This window comes from Falco cherrug, chromosome 9, assembly GCF_023634085.1.
Source record: "Falco cherrug isolate bFalChe1 chromosome 9, bFalChe1.pri, whole genome shotgun sequence".
In the NCBI taxonomy this organism is placed as follows: domain Eukaryota; kingdom Metazoa; phylum Chordata; class Aves; order Falconiformes; family Falconidae; genus Falco; species Falco cherrug.
Genome location: NC_073705.1, coordinates 17,571,550 through 17,586,119, shown reverse-complemented (window position 1 = coordinate 17,586,119; position 14,570 = coordinate 17,571,550). Strand labels below are relative to the sequence as shown.

The following is a 14,570-nucleotide window of genomic DNA, read 5'->3' as shown; positions in this document are numbered from 1 at the left end:
TCAGGTTGCCTTTGCTGCAGGGATGCTGTAGCCAGGCGCATTAGTACATGGTTCTCGGCAGGTTTTCCTGTTGGGTTACACATTCATTGCCTTTGGGGGTTTCATCTCCCCTTCTCACTCTGTTAATCACAAAGAGATGGGACAGAAAGAAATCCAAGGAAACTATAAAATGTGAGGCATTACATGATGAAGCACAGAGGACAAACCTTTCATCGCTTGGGGGAGACCCTCCTTGGAGGGTGATGATGAGGCAGCACACCCTACTGGCAAGTCCTGTCCGAGACCTCAGATTCCTAAGCTGGGGAGTTCCTGGCAGGGGAGCAGATGCACCATTTAAAGGGGTGCCCCAAATTGCCATTAAATCTGTAAAATCTTATGAATTTGCTGTTTAATGCTCTTGTTAAATTTTAAGGGCCTTATCAATGAGTTGAAACAGCATAATTACTTTTTTCCCTTATGTAAAACTAATATTTAAATTATTTCCAGTACCTGTTTTCCGTCTTGCTCCCAGGCTCTCCATAATATATGAAAGTAATCCCATTGGTGACCTTTACAACTCTGATTCAGTTTGGCTCTGCAGGAATTTTCTGCTGTTTGGCTGGGTGTGGTTTTGGTGGTTTGTTTTTCCTCAGTTTTGCTTTTCTCAACGTAGAACAATAATCAGAGGAACGAAATTGTTTGAGGCTATAGAAAGAGGACTATTTTTTCTCATCAAACATAATAATATTTTACAATAAACACAGCAGTTTAAATGTATCTCATTGGCATATCTCCACAAAGGCACTTGGTGAGGCTGCAATTAGTGTGCTTTGCCTCTCCTTGTATTAGTTTGATCACATAAGCAGCAGCCCATCTGACAGCTCTAGCACCCAGATGGATAATTAAAACTCATCAACAAAACAACAAAATGCAGTATGTAGTGGGAATCACCTGTACTAGCATTAAACACTGCAGATAATTGTATCGCAGCAGAGGTTGGAAAGCCAGCTTCTCTGTGCTCTGAAAGGTCAATAACAAGGCCCATTCATAATGGAGAAAACATTAGAGAGGCTGGATTTTCATCTCCCTGTCATTAGATCCTTTGCTTTTAAGGTTTTGCAGAGGCAGAAAAAGATTCTGTTGAGGAATTCATTGTTTCTGGAAGCTAAACAGGTGAAGATTTAGGTTTGCTCTTGTGTACTGCGTTATTGAAAGCAAATGTGGTGAACCAAAGGCTTTTCTTGGGGCTTGCGGTTCTGTTCTCCCCTCTCCACCTTCCACTGCCTTCCTTCTCTGCTTGCTTTTTTTCTTCTTATTTGCAAGGCATCACATTAACTCCACTTTACAAGTGAAATTTCTCTTTATCTTTGCTTTTGGTGACTGGTGCTCATGAAGGCAGGTGAGGCAGCTTGGTCTGCACATGTGGGCATTAAGAAACCCTTGTTATAGGTTGCTGTAGGTGGAGGGTAGCGCCAGCTCTGAGCAGGGTTTGTCAGCAGCAGCAGCAAGGGATGGAAATGGCAGCACAGTGCTCTCCGCACAGGTCCAAGTTCACAGACGTGTAGCCTGAAATTTTCTGATCCTCAGGGTATTTAAGAGCCTAGCCCTGGACTCTGACCATCTGCTTGTGAATTCAGAGGGAGCGGGTGACTTCCCCATTTGTAGTGTTTTCCAGTACGCCCTGTTTACAGGAGCTCCCTGCCCTGGTGTCACAGAAAGCCTTGCTCCACCTCAGAAGTGCTTGTCTCTAGAGTATAAGGGTGAGGAGAAAGAGGGTGCGTTGGGATGAAATGGATGTTTGAGCCTCTAGGCTTGTTGTGGACTTCTGCACGGATTTTTGGTTGCTCTACTCCTGCTGACCCTAGTATGATGGGTGCCTGCCCCCATGGTTTTGGCACCTGTTTTTCTTGTCTTCTTACTGGTATTGCACCTGCAATGATTAATGCTGAAAGGCTTTTGTTTGGGATTGATCTTTTATTTTGTGCTGCCTTTGCATTTTTCTTCTGGCAAACATATCACCACAGACATATCTAGCCCGATGCTGTCAACATGTCTGTGCTATTAACGTTTGTGGAAAGGCCTAAAATAAACATCACCTGCCAAACTATTATTGTTTCTCTTTTTTTTTTTTTTTTTTTTTTTTTTTTTCTCTCTTGGTAAATATATCAGAAATGTCAGCATTGGAAGAAAGCAAAGATACTGGAGCAGGAGTAAGGAGCTGTTTATGTCTTAAAGTGTTCCTGCCTCACTATCACAAAACGACCTTGTCACTTAAAAATCATAAAACTGTTGCCAGGGAGAAGGAATGGAAGTTTGCTGAAGGGAAATCAAGTTTTAGTGGTGTGGGTTTTTTTTTTTTTTTTTTTAAGTCTGAACTGGGAGTTGCAAGCAGCATTGAGCCCTGCAGCTGCTTCTGAACTCAAATGCTTCCTTCAGTCCCACTGCTATAAATGCAAAACAAATGCCACATGAATTATTATTACTGTTTCACATTAAAACTCTTGAAAGTCATTTTCCACTGGAACTGGGAGAAGTTCTGAAAAAATGATGCATGCTTTCTGTTACAGTGTCTGTGTTACACTGGATTGACGCTTCTCTTCTAGGATAAATACTTTTCCACATCTGAAAGACAGAACAGGTACATTAGTAAGTGGTGGGAATAAATGTAGCTAGAAAAAAGGCAAAAAGAAACCCCCTTTCTTTCTTCTTCTTTCTTTCTTTTTCTCTCTTTTTTTTTTTTCTTATGACTGGGACAATTTATAATTTTCCCAGGGGCTAATTTTTCCTCGCCAAAACATATAAGTGAATAACATGAACTTCTGTTTATGAGATGCTGGGTTCTTAAAGACTGCTGAGTATCTCAGACTGATTTTTAGGAGGGTTTTGAGTTATTCTCTTTTCCTGAACCACAGGAACATATATTTCCATCAGTCTTTCAAGTCGGGGTGAAAATACAGACCTCGGGTTATGCTTTGGTTTCTGATCTCTTCGTTGGTCTTGGTAGGCATCTGCACCTTGGCAAGTGGATGTGACGTACTGGCCTTTTCATTGCCCTTTGCACCAACATAAGCATTTTCAAAGGAAACCTGGGCACTGGCAAGTCACAGTTTCCATGTCTTGCGAAATGGAAGATGCAGCAGGCTTTTTGCCTTGCTAGCCTGAATGCTGTGGCAGCGTGGTGAGTTATTTCTGAAGAGCTGTGTGGATGCTCTTGGTCGCGGCAAAGTGTCCACGAATCCCAGCACCAGTTATGGAGGTGGCCTGAGACATGCAGGGTCTCCGAGAAGCAAGCTGTATCTTCATGTGCCCACCTCGCACTTCAGGGAGCAACAGAGAGAGCGATTACAGTTAGAAATAAGGATTTCCAGATAAAACAAACCAACCCCAAACAACAGGATGGTGATAAATTTCTTGTCAGATTTAATGATAAATGGCAATAAAGGGAACTAAAACCACTTGAGGGGCTCCTTTAATTCTTCCGTGTCTCCAGAACATTTGCCTTAAAATATGGTACAAACTCATAAAATCGAAGCTACTTTTTTAACAGGCATAAACTTGTGTATTTGTTCCCCCAAATTCACAGATTTCTCCCACAGCTCTCTTGTTTTCTTGGTGTCAGAGCATACGGAGAATGAGAACATATTCCAAGACACCAGGGTTCGCTTGGGAAAGATGTGCCGTGAGGGTAATGCAGGGGCAAGGGAAGTAGTTTCATCTGAAGGAGCTGATGAATCAGTGTTGGAAATATATTTATATAAACTAATATACTGCTTGCCAAAAGAAAGTAAAAGAGGTATTGATGGCTGTAAAAAAGGTGACTGTAGTTTTTTGGAGTACAGTTATGCTAGAGCCAATGATGCAAACAGTTTCTGCCCTGTTTTGGAGGGGAGTCTGGCAAGATGTAGAGCTGCTGTTTCTAGCATACAGCTAAGGGACTCGGGTAGTATTCCTGCAATCGACCTACAGAAGAGACAGTTTTATGAAATGATGCAGCACTGGTTCTTACTGCGAATTGTAACTCCAGTAGTTAGTAAAGATCTTCCTTCAAGAAAGGAGGGGAAAAAAGAAAAGGAAAACCAACCCATAATTAAAACAAGGGATTCTTGTTGTATTGGCTGGAAAGGTCAATACCCAGCAGCGAGCTTTGCACCTTGCAGGAGTTTGGAGCAAGTATTACTAAAACCCAAGCACCAAGAAATCCCAGGGTTCATTGTATAGTCCCGTAATTTACAAAGAAGAGCTCATGGGCTGATTTGCTGGGAATGCAGTAAAGCAAGATTATATTTCCCCACCGCCCACCCCTGTGTTTTCAAGTCTACAGATGCATCTTCTTTTAAACATCTCCTTTTCTGTGTCGGTTCTTGTGTGTCACATAGTGTCACCCGGGCCTTTAATCTGTCGGGAAAGAAATAAAAAAAACCTGAAGGGACCAGGAAGCTGTTGTGAAAATGAAGAAAAAGTTTGAGCAAAAGCACAGTGACCAGAGCTTTAATGATGAGTATTTTTTACCTCTTTCTCTGCTTACAATTTTCATAGACTGATGTCTGACAGTAGTAGTTGGTTAAACAGTTATTAGGGTTTTTTCCTGAGGTTTTTAGTCCATATTGCCCTCATCTCTTAGCGTGTTAGAATGGGAACCTGCATGTTTCACCCTGGGGTGATAAAAGGAAACTAAAAATGCCAAGTCTAGACTGGGGACTGCTGCCCATTCGAAATGGCTGTGAAAAAGAGAGGAGGCTGAGTTTCTCTGGTTTTGGTGGGGTGTTTTGTATGAGCCCTTTTTTGCAAATTGTGTGAGGTGACATGGCATACTATTTGAGCTTTTATTTAGGACTTTTTCACCTGCTTTTCTGTTGTTTACCCCCGTAAGGTGATACTGTTGATTTGATTTTGCCTGCTATTGAAGTTTCTGTGCTTGGTAGGCACAGTGCTTTGCCATCCCCCAATCCCCAGGGATGTGCAAGGGGGCTTCAGGACTGCCTAGAGTTAGGGGGAAAAGCCCATACCACCACTCTGCATTCCCAACTTGACCTCTTGTATCATGGTGTTTTTACTCTCTTTGGTGATATCTCAGAAGGCAGTGTGCATTTGGAGAGGTTAAAGCTGGTGATCACGACTTTCGACTTCCAAACCAAGTTTTGAAATACTGGTTATGAACCTGGAGCTTTCTGGGTTGTGTGTTTTCACTTCTGGTTTTTGACCACAAGGAAACGCTTGGTCAAGTGGTGATTCAAACCAAACACTTACAGATAGAAAGAAAGAAAAAACACACAGATGAACCCTAAATGTCTGTTTCTCCCCCCACATCCAGTTCCTCGCAATTTTTGATCCTGGCTCATGCTTTTGAAATGTCTCTTTGATCCATTGCTGCTCTTCTATATAGCGTGGCCAGGAATGTCGCTACAGCCAGAGAGACTATTGATTAGGCCAGTGCAATTGCTTTTTGAAAGGCACATTGAGCCCAGTAAACGACTTTTGTTGAAAGTGAAGGTTTGGATGATGTTCAAAGCCTCTCCTGGAAGACTGCCCACTTGCATGGTCTAGTCTACCTGTGATATCCCAGCCAAGCCACCTAAGTGTAAGTAGCAAGGGTGAGGACAACATAGTTACCCTGTGTTAATTCAACTGTTTTTCTGTGTGTATAATAAAACTAGTCAGTTGCTGTGATAACTGTCATCTTTCAGCTAGGAAAAAAGAGAACAACCCAGCCCTCTGGATTGTGTGTTATCCAGCAAAACAGCCTGATGAGCAAGCGTATCAGCTCTTATTAATCTTTCCATAAAATTAAAGAAAGTATGGAGCTTAAGGCAGTCACTAATGAATCAGTTTTAATTTATGGGCTCAAATAAAATCTGCATTAAGGATGACAAACTGTAGCCTCAGGTAAACATGAAGCATTTCCACCGCAGACCTAAATGAGTTCTGTGCTGGATGTCACAGCTTCTGCTAGAAGAGCAGGAGTGTCAGGGGTCTTATGTCACATCAGAGGATGCAGCATCGCAGAGAAAGTAAATGCAATGAACTAGCCCTTAGGAGGTCTCTTTGTCGTGCAAAAGCATAAAAATCAAATGCTAACTATACTTCTCTCTCTCCACACACATACACCACCCCCCCACCCCCACCCCAACAAACAAGCTGAGGATTCTTCTCTGTAAAACTGCTGTAAACTAAGTAATTTGGCATTCCACACATGCTAAAATCAGTCACCCATGGATGTGAGTCATATGTGCCACAGAGAAAGCATCTCGCAAAGCCCAACCTGTGTGCGTGCATAATCTTAACCTGAAAGATGCTTGCTGCAGCGGACAGGGTCGCTTCCTTCTCTGTGCACTTGTATGGCAAGTTCTTTAGTGAGAACAAGGTTTGCTTCTGGAAAAAATACATTGTCTCAGTAGGTGCATCCATGCTGGGCAGAATGAGTAACTAAAACTTGGCCATTTATAACTGATGTGTGTTGGCTCTGTGTGAAAAACTACTTGACAATTAAAAATCCACTTAAAATTAAAATTAATGTGTTTTTAGACACCTTATTGGGTGGTTATTTTTTTCCCTCAAAGGCTGCTGTTTCTAGTCTTTGTATTAAACATTATTTGAGATGACTGTTTTTGTGGGAACACTTTATAAATATGTTGTAAAATGTATTTATTATGCCTGCTATAAAATATACAATGATTATTTTTGCCACAAATGTTGTCGGTTTAGTCTTTGCATTTTGTTTCGTGGGAATGCTGGTATTTAAGGTTAGTTGAAATCACTGTGATGGAGTTTGGGTTTCAAGCTTTAGAGGACCACATATCTGTAATTATTTGGGTTTTGTTATTGTTATTTGTTTTAAACCATCCTCTCAGTTCCGTTTTAAAAAAATAATTCCTAGTGCTGTAAGAACTGCTTGGAGGGAAAGGGGTTGTGCCACCATATGTCTTCGCTTCTGGCAATAAGCTGATGAAGACATCAGCGTTTGCCATCAGCCTTTACACGCTCTCTGTCGAGCTTCCCCAGCTGATGCTGAAGTCCTGGCTTCTGCATGTTCACTCCTGTTGACACTGTGGGGGCTGCTGCTCAACCTCTTGACCTGTCCTTCTGTCTGGACTGTTTTCTGACTCCCTTTTTTCTTGTTTTTCAGATGCAGTAATCGGACCCAATGTGCAGTTGTTGCTGGCCCTGATGTGTTTCCAGACCCTTGCCCTGGGACATACAAGTACCTGGAAGTGCAGTATGAATGCGTCCCTTACAGTATGTATTTTGATATATTTGCCTTTGTTTCTTTAATAGAGATCTGATTGATTGTGGAGACTAGGCCATCCTTGAGCTTGTCTGTTGTTGCCCAAGGGCAAGTAAATGCTTGGTGACAAACCAGGTACATCATATGAGACTGAGCTAGCAAGCTGTAAAAAAATTTCCTCTGTGCAAGATTTGTGTTCATGTTAAAAATATCCTAATAGTGCCCCATGTTTTCCATGTAGTACAGTGTAACAGTGACATATCTCCTTTTGGAAAACACTTGGGAAGCAGACCGGGAGAATGAAGCACTGTTGCTAGCTTATAGTTTCTCTTTCCAGGGTTTTATGCTTGTAATCATACAGCAGCGCACTTTGACCAGCATGTGTCCATGTAATTGGTGACATTTAATAAGTGCCTTAAATACAGTATTGTATCACTGAGGAGGTAGAAAGCTAGTGTTTCGGGAAATTTGATGTTTGATGATAGAAAATACTAATTTATAAGCTTCTAAGATTATGAAGGCAAATTACAGGCAAGCTATTTAGCCTAAATTTTTGCAGGTAGACAGACAGTCATCTGGGATTACAGAATATGTGCCAAATGGGAAGTGTCAGAGCTACAAAAAGTTAAGTATATCTCAGGTTTTGCTTCCTGTAGAAACCAAATGTGTTAGGTGCAGTTATGGTCCTACTATCAAAAATGGCATACCTCAAAAAAGACATAAAAACAGCAATAGTAGGAGTGCACTTTTTGTTAGCAGTCGTAAAGGCTGAGCGGTGAATAGCAGCACCATCTCTAGGTTCTCAGTTTGTGTAGGCCAGTGCTCATAGCACAGCTCTCAAAATAATAAAGCAGGTACAGGAATGGATGCTTTTTAGCTACAGAGTTGCATTAGACTTCAGTTTGCTGAAACCCAGGATTTGGCTTGAGGACTAAAAGCATCTTCTTTGTTGCCTTGAGCGTGGGCTGCTGGAGAGCAGATGTGGCTGACAAATGATAGACATGCTGTCTGGAGGGGAAGCAAGAATTTACAGTCCTTTGGGTGGTCCCTGTCCCTCATGCAGGAGGTGGGCACCTGTCTGCCACTACGATGTGGAAAGGTTGTGCAAGGTTTTGCTTGTGAAACCACGAGTTGAGGGATGCAGCTAAGACCACCTCTCTGAGCAAAGGAGACCCTCTCTGCTGAGCGACTCTGTCTGCTGGCAGGGGTCTCGGCATAACCATATTTGATGTTTTCTAAACAAAAATGTGAAGCTTCTAAAGGCAGTGCTGGAATATTTTTAATGGGGTGAACTATTAAACCCATGGAAAGAATGACATCAGGGCTTAGGGTCTGCCCTAGCAGGCTCGTACCAAATTACTGGTTTGGAGTTGTTCCACTCTAAATGAGATCTTTCATTTTACACACAACACTGTGTGTGGGGAGGGCAAGGGGATTGGTTTCTACTTATCATAGCAGGTTGTATTTCCTTGTGATTTGTGATTTGCGTGAGGCATGCTGCTCCCTTCTGAGGCTGAGCTGGTAAAGCAATAGTGATTACATAGTATGCCTCTGTAGCCCTTGTTGCATATAAAACAAAGAGGAATAGTGGTGTCTCGTGAGAAAGGTAATATGTGAATATTATGCCCTGAGGTGTTAATCGGACCTGTGTACAAGATGTAAAGTAACTCTTGTGAGGGGCTGCTGAGTACCAAACATACAGTAGGGACTGAGTGTATTTTAATGGACTGAATGTGGGGAGGAAAACAATAATGACAAGTCATGCTGCCTTTACAGTTAAGTTAGTGGTTTAGCTGGCTGTTTCCTCAGTTTCTTTATAAACCAAATATAGGGCCTCTGCTAGTACAGTTATGGGGGTGGAAATGAGGGGGAGGCACATTGTAAAATAGGGTCCCATCTCCGCCCTTGTTTTTCTGTATCGTCTAGGATATTTTGGGTCAAACCTTAATTATTGTTATTCAGTGTAGCTCCAGGGAAGTTGGTTGTGTTCAGGCAAACTGTGTCCCTTCATCTGCAGACATGGAGGGGGAAACCTAGGCCTCCTTTTTATTCTTGCCCTACCTCAGTCTCTGTCTGGCTTTGTTACTTCCTCCGTTTCTGCCCTCTGAAAATGGTCAGCTCAGCTGTACAGATGTTCCTTGCCTGGGCCCCAGGAGTGCCCCATGAGTGAAGGCCATCCAGGTGATGGGGAAGGTGTCAGCTCTGGACAAGGAAGTCAGCGAGGGTATGGTCAGACCAAAGCTACCCCGGCGGATGAAATCTGTTTCCCCTTTGATGCCCTTGGTGATACCTCTGCCATTTGCTGTGGGTCAGTTGGTCCCCTTGTCACTGAGCCCACGTGCTTCAGCCTGTCTAGCTGAATTTGGGCTGTTGCCCATGTCCTTTCAGGTCCAGCTTTCTTAGCGTTGCTACCCACACCCAGCTGCCTTGCGTGATGCTTCACTGGAGGGAGGGGAGTGGGCTCTACAGGTTCCATGGTGCTGGCTGCTACTGGGGACGACCCCTCCTTATCCGCTGACGTTTCCTCAGTGGCTTCGTGCACCAAGCCCTTGGTGAATGAATGGTGGTGTCTGCCATATGGCCACCTCCTAAAGAAAGACAGCAGCTGCGTAACAAAGGAATTAATATGTCAGCAGGCACTTGTACTTGTGTGCAATTCCAGCTTTCTTTGTCTCGTTGGATGAGTTACTCCTTATGGTTTCAAATTATTCCTTATGGATGGAGAGAGAGAGTTTACCTAAGCGCTAGCTCAGCAGCAGAAGGGAGTGTGTGTGTGTCTCAAGAGACCAGCGTTTAGGAGTCATCTTTAACATATGTTGTTAGGGCTGACCTTAGGTGCTTATGCTCAGTATAGTGCTAGTGTATACATTCCCTTGGAGAAAAATTACAGAAGATTTAAAACTCCATTGGGTAGCATACTCCTCTTGAACTCTTATTTATTTATTAAATTTTCCACCAACAACTCATTTCATTTTCAAAAGGAAAGCATCCCCCTTTCCTGTCAGGAGGGGGGGAAAACCCAACCTCTTCTAACTTCAGTAGTTCATATATTTTAAAATGTCCTCTGTGTTACCCTCTGCACCACCTTCCTGTGTGTTCAGTACAGATACTCCTGATAATGAGAGTTTCATGAGGCTGCAGTTACTTGACATGTGGGGAGGAAAACAGATGATCACACAGACAGCCCGGTTGTCTCCTCGTTTTGCTGATGCTGTAGTCAGTTTAGGTGATGGCAGATGCTGTCTGAAAAAATGGACAGTCATTCCAAGGATCTCTGGACTTTGTTTGTTGCCCTCTGACAATGAAATCCAAGGGAAAAACTGATGATTTCAGCAGGTTAAAAGATACTGGGCCTAAACTGACAGGCCTCAGTTGCATTGAAGTTGCCAAATTATTTTTGTCCTTGTCAGAGCAGGCCTTGGCATGTGCTCTTTATTCCTCTGACACCTGCCTTAAAGACTGCCCCTTTTCTTCCAAAATACTGAAATTACTACTCCAGTTTTCTTAAATTGAATTTTCTTTCTGACCAAGACAGCTTTTCCCCGGTTTTCTATTAATTATTTGCTACTCCAGACCTGTAGTTTGCTATTGCTAGAGCTGCGCATACATGGCACGTTGCAGAGATGTCTGAAACTGCATTTTAGGCAGTGTTGCTCTGTATGTAAGTATGAGAAACCTTGCTCTGCGAGGGTCCCTTTGATCCAGTACTCTGTTGTTTCCTAGTGCATCCCTTCCCTCTCTCCTTCTCCCTTTACAAAGCAGCATTAAATGGATAATGAGAATAGCAGTGGTGGAGGTGGTTTGTGAAGCTAGGCCAACTCTCCGATTGCAGAAACACGTCAGTATCTTCTTCTGGTGCTTGTACAGTCCTGTTGTCCTGGCGCCAGTACATGTAGGACTGTAATTTTTCTTACTTCACCTTTGTAATGTGCTGAAGAACTTCCCATTTTGCTCATGAGCCAGCACAGAAAGCAGATGAACAATTTGTCCAATGCCATACACGAGACTGGTGACAGCCAAGAGAGTCCAATTTTGCAAGAGCTTTGGTGACAGGGAGAGCTGCTGAGCTAGTTGTCATTGTAAGTAGCCAGTTTTTGTATTGGTAATCTGACAAACTCAAACCAACGTGTTGGTTTTCCGTATAGAAACACAGCCTTTAGTATGTGTAAACCATCCATGTTTTAGTAGCCCTTTATGTATTTTCAAGATGGATGAAGAGAAAGAACAATCCACTTGGGGCTGACAAGCCTCCTTGCCTTTGCTCTCCTGAGCATGGGAGCTCTGTGAGCCACAGCGACAGTGCTGCCCTTCATGGGTGATACCCCAAGTCAGAACAGGGGGAGATTTTCCAACATGTGAGCAACTACCCCCCGCTGGCTTTGACTGAAAATCAGGGATTGTCTGCATTTAGATTTTACTTTAGTTTTGAAAAAAAGTGTGAGTTGAATGTGTGGAGGTATTTCGAAGTGCTTTTTCTGTTCATTTCCCCCTTGAGACAGCTGTTCAGGCTCCCAAGGATCCAGCATGGTGCTAGGAAGAGGATTTAGCTAGCCGAGTTGAAATTTACCTTCAGTTTTTTCTGAACTCTCAGTTCCCTTAGGTTCTAGGTTTTGGAGTTCGCAGAATAACTTGTGCACTGTTGTCCTCCAGAAACAGTCTGTTTTTCTACTAGAATTGGAAAATCTAAGGTAGGGGGCAGGACAAAGTGTAAAAAAGATGGGGGCTTAACGAGGGCCGTTGCTGCATTAACGGAAAGGATGGCAGCAGAAGGGAGCAAGACAGGTGGCCCAGGCATGGCATAGCCCACTGTGATGATAACTTGTCTTGCACCCAGGCGACAAGTCTTCCATCAGCTTTTAATATTGGGGAGATCTATTCAAAGGGCTGTTCCCCGCAAGGGAAAAATATCTGTGGCTTCTGAGGAAAGATGATTCATCCTTTCTTTCTGTTCCTCTGGGTAAATGGGCTAATAAATGTTATGAAGGCACCAAATATCTTTGGTGCTTACAGAGATTTTCCTGCTTCTTAAATGCTAACAAGGGGAAGGAAAACAACACTTGAGCATGGTTCATCTTTTCTTAAGACTTTTTTTCTTTTTACGCATGGAACCTGAAATCACATTTCCCAATTACTGTATTGACGGAAGGAAAGGTCATTTCTTTGCTAGAAATATCCCTATTACTGCTGACAGAAGAATAGATGGGCTCACATATCCAAAAAAGTGTGGCATCGATGGTAAATGTGATGTGGGAACAGACTTCAATAAAGTTTTATTGTAGCACGAGTGGACTAAAGTGCATTTAAAAACATTAAATGAAGGCTCACAATATCTGCTCCACTGGACCTTCGGGCCAGTGAATAGACAGATAATTGAATAATGACATTTTTAAGAGAATGCAAGCACTAGAAAGCAAACTGATGTTTTCATTGCTCCAAGATTGCTGGTGGAAGGGGGAATAGGGGGGAGAAGCTGGGAGAAAATTGCAGTCTGAAAGCAATTTAATGAGACCACTTTTCCCAAGAATGCAGTTCTTAATTATTTCTGGAGTGCTATAAGACCATTATGTGGCCTCCAGACTTTCCCTGCGTGTGTTTTCTTGCCGCCTTCCCTATCGGTTGAGAAGCGGCGTTTGCCCATTGAGAGCAGTGCTGTGTTTTGTTAAACAAATGGACGTGTGGCTTCTCCGCTTTTCTTTTGCTCTGGGTTTCTGGGTGTTTTGTCTTTTCCCAGGAGAATTTGGTCCTCTGGGGCCCACCAGCGAAAATGGCAAGCATTCCCAAGGAGTTAAACCCAGCTATTGGTGCTTTGGTCAGTAATGAGTGATTTCCACCTGAAGCCAGGAATCCTTTGTTTTATTTAGTTAAATAAATGATTTGTGTGCTTGGGCTAGGAACAATAATTAAGACTAACCAACCAAACAAAAACCACCAGACCTAACTACCCATTATGATTATTTCTGAGCAAAGATTCTTTACTTTGTATCCTGCTGACTAATTGCCTTTCTTCCAAGGCATACAATTTCCTGGGCATTGCAACCAAAAAAACCTTTGTTTTTGTATTTGCTGAAACTTCCAGCTTTGCTTGTTCGTTCTTTATCCACAGAGGCAGAAATTAAGGATGTGGTACTTGCCCTGTCAGTCTCCTTTCACTGTGTGTTTGTGGGGAGAACGGACCTACACAACAGCCAGCTGGAAAAGACCCTTAATTAAAATAACCTGCTATTATGGTACTTTGCGATCATGGAGGCTGAGCTATCTGCATAGGTGTGTGCATGGTTTTCAAGAATGGGAAGAAAACTAAGTGCTGAGATCTGGGGGAAATTTTGGTGTTCGAAAACTTGAGAGTAGCCTGAGATGAGGGGAAAAGGACGTTTTTTTGTGAGACACGGTGAAATATATGGCAATGTGGTTCATTTTTGGACCTAAGGTGAGTTTTGTTTAGATTAACAAGATGATTTCAGCTGTTTGTGCCTGTAATACCTACTGGTTTAAAAGTCTGTGGTCACCAGGAGCACTATGGATCTTCTTCGGAGAAGTTAGATAAATGTTAGATGGTCTCCATGGTATGAATGCCATCACTGCTTGCTCCATCAATAATTTCCAGCGTGCTCTTGTGTAAAGCCAGCTCCTGCTGTCTTGGTCCTTTCCTCTAGTGTCTGTGGGACACTTCTTCATGTCTCCAACTTCTGCCAGTACGAGCCTTTGTGTGAAAAGTAATCTTTTCTGTTTACCTCTGTTTCTCTCTTCTGAGTGTTTAGCTGGTCACTTCCTGAACTAGCTCATCACTCCCCAGTGCCAGGCTTAAAATATTGAAATGCCTCTATTTACTGACGCATTCTATCTTTACGCCTTGTGTTGGTTCTGAAAATCCTATCTCCACATACAACAGGCAGTGCTCCCGTGTGTCTTTGAATCGCACATGCTATCTTTATCAGAAAAGTCGCCACAGTGCTCCTGGTTAATGGTATTAGTTCTGAAATGCAGCAGAGGAAAGGAGTTGGAGTCTGTTATAGCCTGGGCACCTATGAACTTGTCAGCCAATCACAGGGTGTTTTATTGCACATTTGCTGTCAAAGTCAGTAAGGACATAATTTGATGGACATGTATGAATACCACTTAGAAAAATAACTTGGTAGCTTACCAGCTGAACAGGTTGTTATGGAAGAGTCATTGCCATGAGTAAGTGTAAATTCAGTCATATGAATGTTTGAGCGTCACTTCTCTGCCCACTTTAAAGTTGCACTCCTAATTAATCATGGAAGTGAGGTAACCCCAGAATGAGATCTGATATTTAAGCTGGACATCTACAAGCTTTGTAGTTGTTGAAGATCTTGCACTCAAGCACAGTGAAAACCAAAGTGTTGCAGGA

General features: G+C 42.8%; 2 protein-coding genes across 12 annotated transcripts in view; both read left to right on the top strand.

Annotated features, from left to right (window-relative positions):
- Positions 1 to 13,486, top strand: part of LOC129736833 (adhesion G protein-coupled receptor L3-like) — a 78,372-nt gene extending 64,886 nt beyond the window's left edge. Inside the window, exons 2-3 of the mRNA XM_055721091.1 lie at positions 7,103 to 7,212; positions 13,305 to 13,486. Of these exons, the coding sequence (XP_055577066.1) occupies positions 7,103 to 7,212; positions 13,305 to 13,411 (217 nt within the window). The 3' untranslated portion in view covers positions 13,412 to 13,486. The remainder of the gene's footprint in view (positions 1 to 7,102; positions 7,213 to 13,304) is intronic.
- The window catches only part of LOC129736820 (golgin subfamily A member 2-like), a 430,355-nt gene that overhangs the window by 334,567 nt on the left and 81,218 nt on the right, over positions 1 to 14,570 (top strand). The window lies entirely within an intron of this gene.